The sequence below is a fragment of the Sturnus vulgaris genome, chromosome 6, assembly GCF_052056855.1.
Source record: "Sturnus vulgaris isolate bStuVul1 chromosome 6, bStuVul1.hap1, whole genome shotgun sequence".
Taxonomy (NCBI): Eukaryota; Metazoa; Chordata; class Aves; order Passeriformes; family Sturnidae; genus Sturnus; species Sturnus vulgaris.
The window spans coordinates 4398988-4417300 of NC_142248.1; the positions used below are offsets into that span (position 1 = coordinate 4398988).

The following is an 18313-nucleotide window of genomic DNA, read 5'->3' on the forward strand; positions in this document are numbered from 1 at the left end:
ATTGGGGCAATGGGAGGGATTTGATCTACTTTCTAGAGGTTTAAAAATCCCAATCAAAAATATCCTCTGGCTTTAAAAATGCACTGGTTTCACTTCCTTACAGTAAGTTTATGTGTATCTTGCATTACCCATAACCTAGTGTATTTCATAAATGTATAAGTTGATTTAAGCCAATTTGTAAGATCAGGTGTGTTAAACCCTGCCTGAAAGTTTACTAATACTTTTAGTACAAAATAATTTCTTTCTGCTTCCTAATCATTTAATACTTGCATGGGATGTTAGATTAGTACCAATACTGCAGCCTAATAAATCTGTACATTGCCTGATTGATTTTTGTTTGAATCCCATATCTTTATAAACAGAAAGCTATATAATCTGGGGCCAGTTATGAATGTTATAATTTCTGAAAAAAATTGAAGCAGAATAATGTGATCAGTATGTAGTGGTTAAGGCAACAGTTAAAACCCTCAAAGCAATTAAAATGTCTCCATAGTGAATATACCATGCTTTAAAATATTTAGGCTGAATACTGAGAGTCTTGCTAGTGGAAAGATCGTGCACACAAAGGTTTTGCTGATCTTTGTGGTTGTTTCTGTTTCCAAACTGCTCAAGTACGAAATTTGACACAATGCTGTTCTAAGTAGCTGTCGTGTGCAGGCTGAATCAATTTAAACTTGGAAATAAGTGCTTAAATGCTGCCTCTTAGTTGCAAAATAATTGGATATTTCTATTCTAATTTTATGGGGTGTTTTGAGTGTATGACAACAGCATAGTTGGATTATTGCCTTTAAGCTTACTCCTGTATACAGCCTACAGTTTACAGAAATGTCCTTGCTAAAATAATACTATTCACTGAAATTCCCTGCCTTACTACACGTCCTCACAGCTGATACTGCTAATGCACAGCAGTAACTAATTTATTGAATTAATCTTTCACATTTGGAAAATACTTCCTAAAGGAGCAAAAGGAGTGTTTCTTTCTTCCTTTCTTTAAGAGTGCTGCTCAAAACTCTGCTTTCAATTGTAAGGAAAGTTTTTCTTACAGTGTTCTAGTATATCCAGTATCTCTTTTCAGTCCACTTAAATTCTGCATTCATATAAGCCCAGTTAATACTGTGTCAGAGGTCAAGTGTCATATAAAAGCCCTGTTCTCAGGGCTGGAGGGAGAGGAAGTATGGAGCTTAATGAGAGGTGAAAGCAAGAATTTATTGGATATATTGTAGACTGAAATACTCTTTTCTGATAGCACAGTTGTCTCAGTAGCAACTGATCAAAAGGTGTCTTAGAGAAAAAGAATTAATAAAGAGGTGCCAAAGCATTTTATATGACAAGGTGAAGTTGTTCATTCTTAGAGATCTGTTACAGCCTCTTAGAGTGTTTCAGTGGTTGGAGCCACAGCCCTTGACATGTTTGTAACATATCTTGGCCTTTGATATTCCTTCTCTGTCAAGTTTGTGGAGGCAGGGACAATTAGTGTAATGTTGAAATTAGCTCCTGCACTCTGAAGTGTGCTCCCTGCAAGCAAAAATTCTTTTTGTTCCTCTACCTTTATCGATGTTTTCTTCAATGGTGGGGGTGGTATTTCAGTGCAGTTATTCTCTGTCCATTTCATCTTCGCCCAGCTTGATTAATTGCTGAGCAAATTGTTCTGCATCTCTGACTCAATGCACAGATTAAAAACAAGGAATGGGAAAAGCAAATTTCGTACCTTTTTCTTTAATGCAATTAGCATGTTCCTTTCATGTAAGTAAAACCCTGCCTAACTCTTACCTTTGGATGTTAGATTAATGGCTACTGCTGATATACTGCTATTCTTCTTACACAGACCAGCATGTTTTGGAAATTTGATCTCCACTCGTCATCACACATAGATACACTTCTAGAGAGAGAAGATGTAACACTGAAGGAATTGATGGATGAAGAGGATGTTCTACAGGAGTGCAAGGCTCAGAATCGCAAACTTATAGAGTTTCTGCTGAAGTCAGAATGTTTGGAAGACTTAGTTTCATTTATTATTGAAGAGCCACCTCAAGACATGGATGAAAAAATTCGATATAAGTAGGAAAACTTTTGGGATTGGGGGAGATTTGGAAGGTGGAAGGACAACTAAATAAATCTAGTTAATTTGATAGTGTGAATCCCTGTGTGCTGATGTATAGTACAATATTGGTGTGTTTTAGATCAAGTATGTTTTCAGGAGGCTTCATGGAACTTTTAAGTAAATCATTCTAATATATGCATAGTTTTGAAATGGAAGCTTATATACAAATGCTTCCAAAACCAGTTAATGTCCAAATGAGTTGCCCAAAAGAGGTCCAACCAGAATTCAAATTAAGAATCCTGTAGTTGTGATTAAAACAATAGTTGCATGAAAAACCCTTTTTGGGTAGTATAACTGAACGGTTAGCTTTGTTTTGTTGACTTGTAAGATGTTTTGGAGATGCCTTTTAGAAGATTTGTACTCCTTGGAAGAATGTCCTTAGGGTCTAAATGCTGATGTTTTCCTTTCCAGAGTATGGACATGATTTCTGGCTTGCTGAGAAGGTTCAAACTCAAAATCCATCTAGCAGTTTGTAGAAAAGCACTTCTACTGCTTTTGGCCTATTTTAGTCTTGTCCATACAGAAAGCTGCTTTTTTTCTTAAAATGGTGTGTTGAAATAATGTAAAATAAGCTACACTTTTAGTTGCAGAACTTCACCATTTCTGGTAAACCAAGCCTCCTGTAAATGTTTCTAGTAGAGTTGGAAATTGAAGCAAATAAGAAGTCAGTACTTGAAGAGATGGATTTAACAATATATCTTGAATTGAGAGTTTGCTCTTTCCTTTCTCAGCTTCCCTACTGGTGTCCTGTTGCTACTGAAGATCAAAGTAGTGCCCTTCTTAAATGACAACAGAGCTTATAGGCTGAATGTGCACTTGTATTGCTTTGTGTTAGTTTGCTACTTTTAGTATAGACCAACTCTGCATGAAAATTTAGTCAGATGCATTACCAGGTTCTGAATTCAGAGCTGAAAGTATGAGAAGTCTGAAGGATGAGTGATGGCTAATGATTTTTCTTTTCCCCAGATACCCAAACATATCATGTGAGCTGCTTACATCAGATGTCTCACAGATCAATGATAGGTTGGGAGAAGAAGAATCCTTACTCCTGAAACTGTACAGCTTCCTCTTAAATGAATCTCCTCTAAACCCTCTACTGGCCAGTTTCTTCAGCAAGGTGTTAAGTATTCTTATCAGCAGAAAACCAGAACAGGTAACTATTTGCAAACTCGACAGTTTTACAAGAGCTCTGATAACCCTACAGTACTCAGTAATTCTGCTTTAAGACTACGTGATTGAGGCTAGCAGCAGAGTCAAAAGAGAGCATTCAGATTCCATCCTAGCTGAAGACACCTTTTCATTATGCACACAATTAAAAAATACACTTGGATGGGTAGGATGTATTTGATTCAGATTTGCCTAAGCTATTTATGCAACCGGTGTCCGAGTGCCCACCTTTTGGCTTAACTTAGCTCAGTGTTTTATATTTGCATTTATTGCTGTTAATAGCAAATGTAAATTACTTGAATCAGTGACAGTGATTCTGACTTGGTGTGAAGAATTATTTAGAATGAGAAGAAAAACTTTTGGAGTCCTTGCTCAGAAATGCATTTGTACTCAGTGCATGTGGTCCAATGCTGCAAACAGCTGCAATGATTTGACTCTCAGACCTGAGATACCTGTTTGTGTTAAGTTTTGCTCTGTTGAGCTTTCCCCACTAAGCAGACATGAGGCTGATTCTTATCAAAAAGAAAACCCAACTCTGTGCTGGATTATAAGTAGGTTATGGTCAGCAAGTTGGGTTTGAGGGGAGACCCAGGGCACACTGCATGTAATATGGTTCTGCCCTGTGCCATTTTTGCTGTTCTCTGCCTGGGTTTTATTTTGTCTTGTCTTGTACTGCAGGCTTTAAGTGGCCAGAAGTGTTTAAGAAATTCTCATCTATTTTGTCAATTTGCTAGGAAAGTGAAATTAAAAGTGATTGCTGTAATTTATCATGTAAAATATATGAAGCAAATATAAGCTTACTTTTTCATTTCCAGATTGTGGATTTTTTAAAGAGGAAGCATGATTTTGTAGACCTCATTATTAAGCACATAGGGACCTCTGCTATCATGGACTTGTTGCTCAGGCTACTGACTTGCATAGAACCTCCACAGCCCCGGCAAGAAGTGCTAAATGTAAGTAGAAACTTTTGTCTGGCATGTGTGAACTCCAACCTGGCTTAACTTTTGCTAAATTTATTTCTTGAATATGCTGAAATTAGATGTGTGGGGTTTTGTTTGTTTGTGGGTGTTTTTTAGTTTGTTTGGTTTTGTGTTTTTTCTGAGCTGCCAATACTTTTCCAGTGAAACCTCAGTGCTGCTGGGGACAACTTAAAACCCAAGTGGCTGGTCTCTTCCCTGTCTTTAATATCTAACTTCTACCAGGCAGATGTAACTTTAACATGGTTTTGGACCTTAACCAAACACTTTTGGCATCAAAGTTTGTTGAAATTAACCGAAGGTTATTATTTTTTTTTTTTTACTGTGGCTCAGAAATGCTGCTTTTATTTTTTCTTTTTTTTTTCTGAAGTTAATACTTATTTAGAAGTATTGACCTTATGACTTGTGGTAGTTGTCAAAAGGCTCCTTTCAATTTCATTAGTTCATTTGATTCATTCCCACAAACATTTTTACAGTGGCTGAATGAGGAGAGAATAATCCAGAGGCTTGTGGAAATCGTGCACCCATCTCAAGATGAAGATGTAAGTATTGGTCTGATGATGCCTTGGACTGGCTACCTGGAGCAGAGACTAGACAAAGTTAGAGACTAAAGTGGGTGTTTATTGAAGGCCTTTAACAGATACACCTTGGGCAGTGCAGGAGCCTTGCAGAGGCTACACCCAAAGATGAACCATTGTCGCGAATTTTCTCTGACAGATATAAGTTTAGTCTACTTGCATATCAGAGGTTAATTGTCCAATTGTAGCTTCAGGTAATGAAGTCACATGGCCTCAGTTTGCATCTCCCCTGGATTCACTTTTGTTGATACTTTTCAGGCCTGAGGCTGTGATGGTGACCTTGGTTCTCAGGCCTGGAAGGATTTTGTCTGACCCAACTGTAAAAGAGAGCTTACTAACACTGTGTATGAAGTTCAGAGTTACACACTAACACAGTACAGGATCTCAAAAATATAAAAGCTAAAACTTAAGGCATCACTGGAAGTCTCCTGGGTGTATCTGTTCAGCTGTACAACATGGTGTTAGAACTAGTTTTACTGTTTTCTGCTTGCTTTTTTCAGGAAGCTGATTTCAGTATTAAGTGTGGTTATTTGAGGAAGGTTATGTGGTTTTGTTCACCTCCCTGCCTCCTTTTTGAGATCCATATCAAAGCCTTAGGCATACTTGGAGTTGTTGGAAGATTCAGCTCTCATGTTTTGCCACCTTAATGTTGGAAATAGATTCTTGTCTCGTGCTTCAACGCTTTTTTTGTTAAGGGTTACTTATGGCATAAAGCTATTGCCTGAATGTTTTTTGGGTAGGAGAGCTCTTGTCCATGTTGAAGCTTTCATCTCTTTTAACTGAAGAATGAGAGTCCAGCATGTAGTAGTAGTGAAAAGTTCTTGTAGTGAAAAGTGCTGTTTTTCTGTTTCAGAGGCATTCAAATGCATCACAGTCACTCTGTGAAATTATTCGTCTAAGCAGAGACCAGATGCTACAAGTACAGAACAGTTCAGAACCAGATCCACTGCTTGCAAGTTTAGAGAAGTAAGTTGGTTTGAATTTTATTCTCACTTCATAAAAAAATAATTTTTAAATTTTGACCTTGAAAACCATCAGAAATGGCAAACTCTTTTCAGGTGAATTTTCTTGACTACCCATCTGTTGATTGTGCAATGAAAAATAACCTGGCAAGTAAGCAGAGCACATCTGGGGGATTTTCTGTTGGGGAATGTGAGAGACGAGTTGTCTCATTAAATTATTTCCTGTGCTGCCCTATTGAATGGTATCTTACATGTGGAGGTCAACTTGATACTGTGCAGACTAAATACAGGAGACTTTTGTTAGTAGTTTTAACTTAATCTAAGTGTATGTTTCTGCCAGAAAAGATTCTCCTGTATTCCCTTCTCCCTTTTTTTATGTGGGCAAATGGTAGTTACTTCTGCTAACATCTGTATCCTGAAGTGATTTAACCTGTTACTAATGCTTTTCTTTTCAGACAAGAAATCATAGAGCAGCTTCTGTCTAACATTTTTCATAAAGAAAAAAACGAATCTGCAATAGTCAGTGCAATCCAAATCCTATTGACCTTACTTGAGACAAGACGACAGACGTAAGTGATATTATTTGGTTTATGCCTGCACTAACAAATGCCTTCCTTGTGCTTGTGACCAAACCATTTCTGTGACCTGTTGTAGCTGAAGGAGTAAAAATGCAAATCAAGTGATTGTGGTTGGCATTATTACACTTTCACCAAATGACTGGTCTTCCTGCAGCTTTTTCTAGTGTGAGTACCAGCAGACAGATCAGACTAAATGTATCTCCTCAGTTTGTATCTGGATACAGGGAATAGAGTAAATATGTATGGTGCAGTGACTGAATATTGACTTGTAAAAAGTTACTTGTAATGTTAGTGCAACATCATTTGGAGAAGCTGCTGAACAGATCTCTCTGGTACATTGAACTTACATTGTTTCTGATAGGCAAATGAAGCTCTTTATCTGCTTCAATAAAGCAAATTAAAACATAATTTTAAATCTCAAAACTATTTTGGGGACTTCAGGCCCAATAAACCTAGAAATACTAGGACTAGTGTTTGGGAAAATCTCTTCTTCAACCATTATGTCACCCTTAATTTTTATGTGTGTGTAACCCTATGCTTTTGCATGTTTTTCCTCTTTGTTATTTTCACATCCTTTCAGAACTGTTACATACCTCAGGTGTTTTACAATTGGTTTTGGTACTAATTATCAAATTTTGCTTATGTGCATTTTAGGTTTGAAGGCCATATAGAGATCTGTCCTCCAGGCATGAGCAATTCCACGTATCCTGTCAACAAAAGTGTTTTAGAAGCCATAAAAGCACGACTTTCATCCTTCCATGAGCTCCTACTTGAGCCTCCCAAAGTAAGTGAAATCTTGTGTTAAGAAATTAATTGAAGCAAAACTCACCATGTGTCTGTTTTAGGCAGATTATAAATGACAAAACCCAGTCTGACAACTTTCAGGCAAGCACCCAGGCAACTTCCTTGCCTGTTGTGAGCTTTGGCTCAGGCAAACAGTAATAATGAACAGCAACGATTTGTGCTTTTCCAGCACAAACTTTGTTTAATTAGCAAAGTAACCTTGGAGCAATTACTTCTTTCTAAAAGCAATGAAAAGGGATTTGCTATCAAGGGAGGTCCTGTTTCCTGCTTGGAAATCCAGTCTGGGTAGGAAACATGGACTGTAGATGCTGCAGTTGTTTGGAACTTTGGAATGGCCCACGTTAGGCTTGTGCAATTCTCCTGACTTTGCCAGGACCCAAGCTGATTAGCTCCATGACACATCCCTGCACTCTAGGCATGTTAAATTCCTTGGGTTTTTAACTGATTTGAGCAACTTACCTATGCTGTGCTCTTGCCAAAGATTAAAAAAATCTATAGGGAGTTTACCTGTGATCCATTTATATGTTCTGTTCACATTTTCACGGGCAGAATTTCAGCTCAAGCACTGCACCCTGAACTGAGTGCTGCAGATTTTAACAGAGAAATGAAACATGAAATTGTTTTTAAATATCTGAAGTTAGGGTTGCTGAGGCATTATAATTTATTTAGACTGTCCACCTAGCTGTTCTGTGTATGTTGTAGTAATGTAGAATATAGCTGGATTAATGAGTGAGAATTATTTCTGAGGAGCTATCTCCCAGTTCCTGTCAAAGTTGAGTAGACTTCATCTACTTTGAGGTCCTGTTTGTAGTTAGCAATAATTTTTTTTACCAAGTTGTTGCTTTTGTGTGACTGGTTTTAGTGCTTCCTGACTGTGGAATTAAAATAAGCTGCAGTATTTGGAATTAAAAATAGGGGTTTTTTTGCAGGATGAAGGTAAGACAGTTGCTCCAAGACTAAATGTATCCATTTTTAAGCACTACTCAGTCATTGAATGTAGCAATGATAAGCTGATTTTTTTAAAAGACATTTTAATGGGTTTATGTATTAAAATGTTTTCTTTTTCAGAAAAGTGTCATGAAGACAACCTGGGGTGTACTGGATCCACCTGTAGGAAACACTCGTTTAAATGTGATTAGGTTAATATCTAGCCTTTTACAGACAAATACAAGCAGTGTGAATCAGGAGCTTATAGAACTTAACAGCATAGGAGTAATATTGGTAAGAACTTTGTGCTGTCTTCTTTATTTTTATGGAATGCTGTAAAGATCTTGTCTGCTTTTTCTGACTCTGTAGATAATTTTCTGGTCTAACTTATTTTCCAGCCTAATTTTTCAGCACTTTTGTATTGTGATGTCTATTGTTTGGTTTTAGAACTTTTAATACTTGATTCTACTGTTAATCAATTTGAGGTCAGTGTTTTCCTCTGACCATTTGTCTGGTTCTTACTTGCTGCACCTTCATAAATACATGAAGTGGTTTTCTTAATAATGTTATTTTCAATTGGATGTTCTCGAGTTTTCAGCCATGTTCTAAGATTCATTGCTATTTTAATTTTTTCCCTAAGTTGTTCCCTCCAAGCCTCTTTTTCTCTCTTAATAAATGGCCTACAAAATGGTATCTCAGCAGTGTCCTGTAAAGGAACTTGTACTTCAAACCTCAATGCAAAGTGGTGTACAACAAACTCATTGCTCTTTGCTAAGGTGAACATGTACTTTGTGTACTTCCTACCTCATACTTCCACTACAGCAGATGGTTTCTTTATGTTTAGGTTCACCCTAGAAATCCAAATGTTGATTGATTAAAATATAACTAGCAAATCATGTAGAACTTAAGCTAGTTACTGAATAACAATATGTAAACTTCTAAGTTGGCAGTTGCAAGCTTCAAGTGTAAATACTTTCTCTTCCCTGATTTAGTCCAAACCCCCTTTTTCCTGTGACTGATTAATATAGTGTGATTGAAATGTTTTCATCTCAAATTTTCTTCTTGGATTTGCAGACAGCTACTAAATTTCATACAAATAGCTGACTTCACTGTTTTCTTCAAAAACTTCACAACTGAAGTTTTTCCTAGATCCATTGTCTAACGGAACATACACACCATGAATACTTGCATGTTCCTCTAAATAGGTTATTTTGTAAACTAAGTTCAGTGAGGTTTGAACACACTTTTCTGTTGCAGGTTTAAGGTAAGGAAAAAAGTAATGGTAGCCATAGAAACATCAATGCTTCATGCTGTTTGCTGAAAAACCACATTTTTTACTGGGCAGACTTGACTTAGGCAAAGTTATGGAAGAATGTCATTAGTTTAGGAGGACTGAAGATGGATTGAAGACCTTTAGCTGTACTTTGAATGAGACTGAAATTGTTCAGTACTGTTCCAATCACTGCACAGATTTCACTACATTTTTTCAGTGACAACAATCATTTGAATTTTGCAGTGTCTGGCCTAAAATAGCTAGGCTTGACAAAAATCTTGCCTGTGTTTAAGAGAAAAAATGGGGAGAAGCAGGAACTTGACTAAATGGATGCTGTTCATTGTATCTCAACCTCAGTAATTGTCTTGTGCTTTTTTAATAATCTTAAAGTGCTTCTGGATTTTCTGAGGTAGTGGATGATGTTGGGTTTGAAATAGCTAGATACAATTTCGTAAGGAATCTCACTGAGGTGAGGAGCACATTTATAAAAGAATATTATAGATACTAGGAAGGTTAAGTGAACTCAAAAAAGTCAAGGACTTCTAAGGTCATAAATAACATTTCTGAGCTGCAGCTGGCAGAAGGAATGTAAATGGGGAGCATTATTTCTCCTTGTCTTCATAGTCTGAAAGTGCATTATTGTGACCCCTGCAGTAAATCCAGTTAGTTGTGTTCTTGTTCTGATCCAGTATAGTATTTCTTGCATTCAGATGATGACAGGAACAAAAGTTAGTGATTTTGTGGATCACAAATTTTTTCTTCTGTAATAATGCTTAGTGTAGAACTTAAAAGATTTCTTCCAGTGTAGTCATTCAGATGATGAGGGGGATGAGACTATTGGTTATGTTTAATGAAAAGATCTTGGTTTGTGTAAATCTCGGTGAATTTGTTTTTCAGGACATGTTTTTTAAGTATACGTGGAATAACTTTTTGCATACTCAAGTAGAAATCTGTATTGCATTGATTCTTGCAAGTCCTCTTGAAAACACAGAAAATGGCACAATTACAGATCAGGATTCCAATGGGGACAATCTCTTACTGAAACATGTAAGTTGTGTTTTGCGAGTCTCTTGAATTTTCTTGTTTGCATGCAGTTAATTTTACAGGAAATACACCCCAATTCTACTTAATGTATAGAATGAAAAAGTGTCTATCTGATTTTACTTAAAATGTTAGTTCAGGGTGTTAAATCTGAAACTGCCATAGAGTAGGTTTTTTTGTTGTTGTTGTTGCTGTTCCAAAGCAAGCATGGTGAAGAGCTGCAACTTTATTTTCCCTGAAGTTCCTCCTATTTTTAAGACTTAAAATTGCTATTTTAGTAGCTTTATGCTACTATAACAACTCAACACTTAGAGGAGTAGAATTAATATAAGTTTCAGATTGTGATCTGACTGCTGTACTTTTAACCCTTTAATGACAGTATGTATCCTGAATGTGAAATTAATAGTCCTGCAGACTTTAGTATCAGCTGTAAAATGCATAAATAGTGTTCCATTTTACTACTCTAAATATATTTTGCTTCTTTGACAGCTTTTCCTTAAGTGCCAATTAATAGAAAGAATACTTGAAGCGTGGGAAATGAATGAGAAGAAACAGTGAGTAATTAGTTGCCTCATTCCCTGCAATTGTGAATAAGACTTGAGTTGTGAAATAAATGTATTACCAATTCAGAAGTGATCTAGCCAGTTTTCTAAAATCACTTTTATGTTAATATTTGGCCTTAATATTTAGGTTAAAGCTTGCTTTTTTTTTTTTTAATAGCATTCTAATTCTTTTTCCTGTGACTGTTTGTGAGCACAAGAGTTGTCATTCTTGCCATGTTTAAGATATTACTATAATCATTAAAGTTTACCCATGCTTGAGTACAGAAATATAATGTAAGTTTTGAGGGGACAGGAGAAAAAAACCTCAGTCATCACCTGATGTGGTAAAACGTTCTCATGAAGGCCAAATAATTTTAGCTCTGGAGATACTGAAGAGTAAATGTTAGTTCTGACCTGTCAAAATACCGAATTAACTAGCTGGGGTAGTGCTGCTGGTTTGATGGAATGTTGAGACAGTTCCACTCCCCAAAACATTCCTGTTCCTATATTAAGTGAATCAGATAGTAAATATATGGCTAATGTAACTGACCTGGAAATAGGGATGGTGAAGAGGAGAGGTAATAAAAAAAGAAATGTGCTACATTTAACTGTCGAAAACATGCTCTCCTGAATGTCTTTCATTTTATATCAATTCTGAAGTTACTGAGAATCACCAACTTAATTGGCAATTAAATTCTTGTAGGAGAGAAATATGAAAAGTTTTCCCTGTAATTCCAACCTAAAACTTAAGTTTTACTTGGATAAGACTGTTCTTGATCCAGTGCTTACCATATAAATGATTTAATTAAATATTTAGTCTCACATTTGGGAATACTAATGAAGAAAATAGTGTTTCAAACCTTAGGTAGTGCTTTTATCTGGAAACAGACTTGTAATGAATTCACTCCTTTATCCAGTTTCGTGCAGGTGTGGCTCCAACTGTAAAAGATAAATCTTTAAGGGTACTTTTAGCATAGCTGTTTCAGGAGATGGGTATTTTTTTAGTCCTTTTGTATTCTATCAATTAATTTTATTTCAAGCAGCTCCAGAAGTTTAAGGGTAACTGCTTTCTGCTGGTAAAAATCCAATGTAGTAAAAGTTGTTTGGTTCGCTGGGATTAATAAGTGTTTGCTAACAGAAGATAACAATTGTATTCCAGACTTTCTGGCTAGGCAATGACAAGTCAGTCCAGTTTGTCAAATAGAAGCACTCTGTGTCATATCCTGTATTAGGAGCTGTAACCTTTGCTGTTATCATGTGCTGCTTGTTCTGAATGTGCTTGTTACCTCAGCAAGCTGTGTGGTAGTTTATCTATGATATCATGTATAGGGATAACATGATTTCAGTTGCCTCCTATGTTAGGTGATGATGGTGGAAAATAAAATCATGTGATCTGTGTGTGAATAACATAAGGTATTTCATGAGCTGCTGTCACTTTACAAAGATTTTAGTAATGGGAGGTTTGTCTAGCTGGGTGAGGGGGTCTCTCTTGGTTTTTGTTTAAAACACAAAACCTTAAACTGATGCAGCAAAAGCTTGGTTGGCTTGGAGCCAAATGCCAGAGAATCAGTTCAAGCTGGACCTCTCACGGTCACTATTTGGTCAGAATTAGTATGGTTCCAACTGGCACTAGGTGTTCAGAGCATACTCTAACATCTCATAATTCCTGTTTCTGCAGAGCAGTTCTGTGTGAAATATTTGTAATTTTAGCTTTGGTAAGCAAGTAAATGTTGTCCCTAAATGTCAGGAAAGCAATGACCCGAACTTAAGTGGGTATGCTACATGTAATGATAAGAAGCCCTGAAATACTCAAAGCATACTTAAGAATGCTTTTCCATTTTGATCATGGGCTGAAAGCTCTGAGGGAATATTTGGTGTTTTGAGTTTTGTGAAATACTCTCAGCAACAGAAATTTCCTAAAAGCTCTGTATCAGTTGCTAGTTCTGTCATTATTTTGCTAATGCTGTGTATTTTACTTTCTACACACAAGCAGTACAAACACTTGTCTGTCCTTCTTGGTACTTTATGTGCTTGTTAAGTCTTCTAAACTGGCTCAGTGATGTCAAACCAGTTGATGCCTTAAATTCTTAAGTATTTTTGTGTACCTGTGATTTTAGGATGCAACTCTAACTTAAGAATCCCAGTTCATTGTCTTGTGTAACTGTGACTCTGTTCACAGCAAGGTAGGATATCAGAGCTGGTCTGAGTACAGCACTTGAACTCTTGGTCTCTTGCAGGGCTGAAGGAGGAAGAAGGCACGGCTACATGGGTCACCTGACAAGGATAGCAAACTGCATTGTGCACAGCACAGATAAGGGGCCAAACAGCACACTAGTCCAGCAGCTCATCAAAGGTATTCATTCATGGTCTTAACTTGATCTTCAGGGCTTTCATTATCAAATGCTGAGGAAATTAAGCAAATTTAAATTAGAAGGCAGCTGTTGGATTAAAATATTTGAAAATTAAGTGATGCTTCATTGTTGATAATTTCTAATTGGTTTGGTTTCTTTGTTTCCCGTGCTAGAGCTTCCAGAGGAGGTCAGAGAGCGATGGGAAACATTCTGCACAAACTCTTTAGGAGAAACCAACAAGAGGAATACAGTGGATCTGGTAAGTAGTGATGGGTAAGGTATGAAAATTGCTGCTGCTTTACTTGGACAGTTTCTTTTTGTCAGCAACGCTGTCAGTTGTCCAAAATCCAGTGTACTTGTAAGGAGTCCCTCTAGTTGTTGAGCTGTGGAACTGATAATTCTTTAATTTACTTTTCAGCTAAAGCCATATTATTAATATTTGTGCAGGCATAATGCAGACAATCAGCTTACAATAGCGAACTGGCTCATTACCTAGTGTAGCTAATGCCAGGCAATCTGCAAGGAGGAGGATTTCTTTACCCCTTCAAGGTAGTGTCCTTGGAAACTCCTGTCTGCTTGAGAGGACAAACTAAAAGTGCAGGAGCTGGTGTAGATTGCTTTATCTACAGGATGTAAATGACCCAGTAGAAGTTGGACAGAAGACTGCTACCTGCATTCCACTGCCTGGGTTCCTGACCTTGCTTAATTAACTTTGCTTGCTGTTGTGCACCTGCCACATTTCTTCTGCATGCAGCTGTAGCAAGAGAGCAAAAGTGTTCTCACTTTTGGAGAAACACTTAAATAGAAGAGGTTTATATCATCATGTTAAAAATACAGTCTTAGGGTAATCACTTGGAGACTTTAATAAGCAGAGGCAGTTTCCAGTGTCAACAGACCAATTCATGAATTTTATTTTACCCGACTTCTCCAGGAATGCAGTGCTTTGCATGTGGCTTCATTAACTTCTGCTAGTCCTATGTTATTTGGACTATATTTAATTGTTGAATTTTCTATTTCAAAATAAATATTAACTGGAGCATGATATTAACAAGTGTCAGTAGAAGCAACAGGAAATTTATCTGAAACTGTGCAACTTATGAACAGGCTCAAAAGATGTACATAAGTAATTTTTTCTTTAGCCAGTGAATGCAAAGAAGTGTGTAGGTCTTGCAGGTGAATGTTTTTTTTTTCCTCTGGGTAGAAACTACATCTTGGTCAAGACCAAGAGAAGGATCATGTAAAGAGGAAGAATTTTAGGCTTATAAAAAATGGCACTAATTGGCTCTTTAGATGCATAATGATGTGCTTGAAGGCACTTGATGTAGTAACAGTAAAACTGAATTGAAAACTTATCTCCGAACTCCACAGTTTTCAGTAGAATAGAAAGACAATGAAAACAATTTCTTTTGTCTGAAATGAACAAATACATTATATACTATGCTAATGACCCAATTTCTTTGTATAGGTTACTACCTGCCACATTCATTCTTCCAGTGATGATGAAATAGACTTTAAAGAAACTGGCTTCTCACAGGATTCTTCTTTGCAGCAGGTGAGTTGAATTCTTTTAACAGCTTAAGTTGCTCTTTCTGTAAATTAGGACATTTTTAAAAACGCAGTGGAACTTTTATTTTCTCTCAAAAGCAAATATAAATCCAGAAAGTTTAAATTAAAACCTAGGCATGTATGCATGCACACAAATGTGTCTTACCAGACTCATGAGCATCTCTTTGAATTCTTTTGCTGATAGTCAAAGAGTGGGAGCCTTGTGGCACAAGATTGCCAACAGATCACTTCCATGGAATCAGATGCTTTAGATGGCATTATTTGTCTGGGTTACTAACCAAAATCTTTCAGATCACACTAACAGCTGTGTAGTAACTACCTAGTCTAATATTGGCTTTGGTATTTTATGCATTTTCTATAGTTTTATAATAAATAATTGCTTGTCTAAGTGTATATAGTGGGTGGTGGCTCAATCTTAAAGAATCTGATGCATTTTTATCTGATTAATTGCTTTTGTACCTGTAAGGTGCACCTGTACAAAAACTTGATAAGTTGGGTGCTATCTGTAGCAGCTTTAGTGAGAAAGTAAGATCTTCTAATATCTCTGTGCTTTTCATGCATCCCCTTAGTGACCTGCTGTGCCTAGGCAATCCCAGCAGTTCCAGGTAGTTAATCTGGAGAAATGCAGATGGTCCAGTGCTGCTTCTTTCAAGTTTGTCTTGCTGTATACCTCCTCCTTTTATATATATATTTTTTCTTTTTCCTTCAGTTCTCATAATGCCTTAATCTAAACTTGGGGTTTTTTGATTGTTCTTTTGTTTTCTTTCCATATTCACTTTGTTCAACTTTACCACCCTACTATGTCCCCTCAGCTACCTGGGCAAGAAACCAAAAGTTGACATGACAGCTTTATTTTCTAGAATATCTTAACGTTGGCTGACTTTACACATGGAAATAACCTTATTAAAAGTCACTAGAGGATGTGTAGTAATTTATAATTTAATGATAGTTCTGGGAATTAAAAGCTGTTGTTATGGATAGATGATGCCCACAAGTACCTTAGTGTATATACTGATCTGCTGGCAGCTGACACTGTCATCTTTATTTAAAAAACCAGCACTGTACAGTGACACTGTACTGAGATGTAAAATGTTCAATGGTTTCCTCCTTCTAATATTTAATAGATGCTGCTGGTGTGTGTGCCTGAGACTGATTTTGCTAGTGATACCTGCATAATAAATATGCAACTGTGCTTTAGTATCTGTACACAGTTTACATTTCTGGTTCTTACTATTTATAACTTCATGTTATTTTGAGTAAGGCAGCTTTTTCTTTTATGTAGTGTTGTTTCTCTCTTTGGGGTGCATTTGGAAAGGTGCTGGTTAATGTGATTAAACTACAGATTTAACTTTTTTATTGAAAGCTGTTAGATTGGCTTTCAAGTCAGTAAATGTAAGTAGGGTTGTAGTTGATGCTACCTTTCAAAATTCAGAGGTTAAGACAAATCCTTTTCCTGTCCTTTTATGTTTAGTTTAGATAGACTTTTATTTCTTTGAAGGAAAATGGGCAAATAGATTTTAGAGTATTAGTAGAATCATTATATCACTGTCGTTGGTCCTGGGGTTGCCAGGCCTTTTCTGATTATCAGATGCAACAAATGACGTCCAATTTTATTGACCAGTTTGGCTTCAACGATGAGAAGTTTGCTGATCAAGATGACATTGGCAAGTGAGTATAATATTACACTGAATTTGGCTATAGTCTTGTGAGTTTTCTTTCTTACTGTGTTTTTTGACTGTGGTTTTGCTGATGCTAAGTACAAGCATTTACTGATGTGAAGCAGTTGCCAATCAGTCCTGTCTTTTTGTGCCATCTGTATGCATTGATAGAAGCCTCCCTGAACCTCTAGAGGAAAGCAACAGCTTGTGTTCTTTTTCTAATTTCCTGGTTGTGCCGATATTGAGAAAGCTGTGCTTGTGAACAAAAAACTGAATTATAACTCTGCTTTTTAGCAGAGTCTTTTTAACAGAGAACTATGGTTCTCTGTTGACCTGACATTATTTGGGTCACTTTCTCTCTGTCTCAAAGTGGGGCTTTTTTCCTCTCCTGATGACCAGATGAATAGCTCTGTTTCTACATTTTCCTGGAAAAGAAGACAGGAACGACATGTTCTCTGAGTATACTTTTCTGTAGGGGAGAGTAAGGAAGGGCATTGTATATCTACCTTTGTTTATAAGGTCGAGGCAGTTAAGGTTGATTTCTACAAATAGTCTTAGGTAAAAGATAAGGAAATGAAAACAGTCTTGGTCAGGCTAAAAAAAACCCAGATGAAACAAAAAACAGCACACAATAGAAAACACCCTTCACAAAAGCTGGTATCTTTCTTTATAAGTAAATAGATGCAATAAAGGGAAAAGGGGAGAATAGGGGTTCTTGCTGGTGGTAGAGTTGATCATGGTTTTTATAAAATTTCATGGCTTGGGATGCCAGAACATGCAGGAAGGAATAAAAAACATTATTTCAAGATGGTTTTTGGAAGGATATTTTTATAATAATCTCAGTGCTCTTCTATAAGACATGTTTAGTAAGTGATGTCTGACTGAAGCTTGTATCTTCAATCCAAGAAGCATTGCTGCCTTTTCACACCACAGAACCTGCTGAGATTAGAGATTAAGCTATGATGGTAGAGGTAACATGGTACTCCTTAACTTTGTTAGAAGCAAGTGGATTTTGGCAAGGATAGGAGTTGGAATTCCTTCAAGTTTATGCCTTTGGAAGTGTGTTCTCTTGGTAGAAAGATGATGACTATGTATGTAAGGAGGTCTCAAGACTTGTGACAGGTACACTAATGATGTACTCATGAGTTCAATTAAGCTGTAGGTGAAGTTACTTTGAAGTTATGCCTTCTGTGCAAGAATCAATTGCACTCTGTTACCTGCATGGCTTTGTACAGTAATTCAGATGGTGTCTTGCATAGTAATACAGTCACACTTGCAATTTAGGTTCCTTTAGACCACTTACCTTGTTCCCTGCTTTGTGATGCAGTAAATATTAGAGGAGAAGAGTAGTGTGTGCTCTGCTGAATGCACTCATGGCTAGACAAAGAATATATTAACTTTCCTGAGATGTAAAAATGTGTCAAGCCTAATATATAGCATTATTTCTGGGAAAAATATTTCAGGGATTGGTTAAAAAAAATGTTTGTAGGGATCTTTTTTTAGGAAACAGAATTTGATATTGTTTTTAGTTTTGTCTCTTCCTGTTGAAAAGGTCCTTTGATAGAAGGGTGAGATCAGTTAAAATATATAAGAAATGCTAGTGCAGATATTTGCAGGATTTTGAGGTACTTATGGTAGAGCATGGCCAGATTAGGCATTCTTTAGACCTAGGTTTTTTCCAGTGCATAGCAGTACAGTATTTGAGATTTGGATATATGATTTCAGTTATGCTTGTTTAGGCTTGTTGCATACACCTAACTGTAGATGGCAATGTTCTGTGTTTTTATT

General features: G+C 36.7%; 1 protein-coding gene across 19 annotated transcripts in view; it reads left to right on the plus strand.

Annotated features, from left to right (window-relative positions):
* Positions 1-18313, plus strand: part of PPP6R3 (protein phosphatase 6 regulatory subunit 3) — a 50108-nt gene that overhangs the window by 19460 nt on the left and 12335 nt on the right. For 12 of the 19 annotated variants that reach the window (XR_015804402.1, XM_088166752.1, XM_088166756.1 and 9 more), the window contains 14 exons: positions 1826-2058; positions 3068-3254; positions 4084-4221; positions 4722-4787; positions 5677-5789; positions 6241-6354; positions 7018-7147; positions 8236-8388; positions 10265-10414; positions 10898-10962; positions 13188-13303; positions 13475-13560; positions 14767-14853; positions 16438-16535. Coding sequence is in view for 18 of the 19 variants with exons in the window: in XM_088166751.1 (XP_088022877.1) it covers positions 1826-2058; positions 3068-3254; positions 4084-4221; positions 4722-4787; positions 5677-5789; positions 6241-6354; positions 7018-7147; positions 8236-8388; positions 10265-10414; positions 10898-10962; positions 13188-13303; positions 13475-13560; positions 14767-14853; positions 16438-16535 (1736 nt within the window). In the remaining variant the exon portion in view is untranslated. The remainder of the gene's footprint in view (positions 1-1825; positions 2059-3067; positions 3255-4083; positions 4222-4721; positions 4788-5676; positions 5790-6240; positions 6355-7017; positions 7148-8235; positions 8389-10264; positions 10415-10897; positions 10963-13187; positions 13304-13474; positions 13561-14766; positions 14854-16437; positions 16536-18313) is intronic. The other 7 variants (XM_088166760.1, XM_088166763.1, XM_088166761.1 and 4 more) reach the window with 1 other exon arrangement.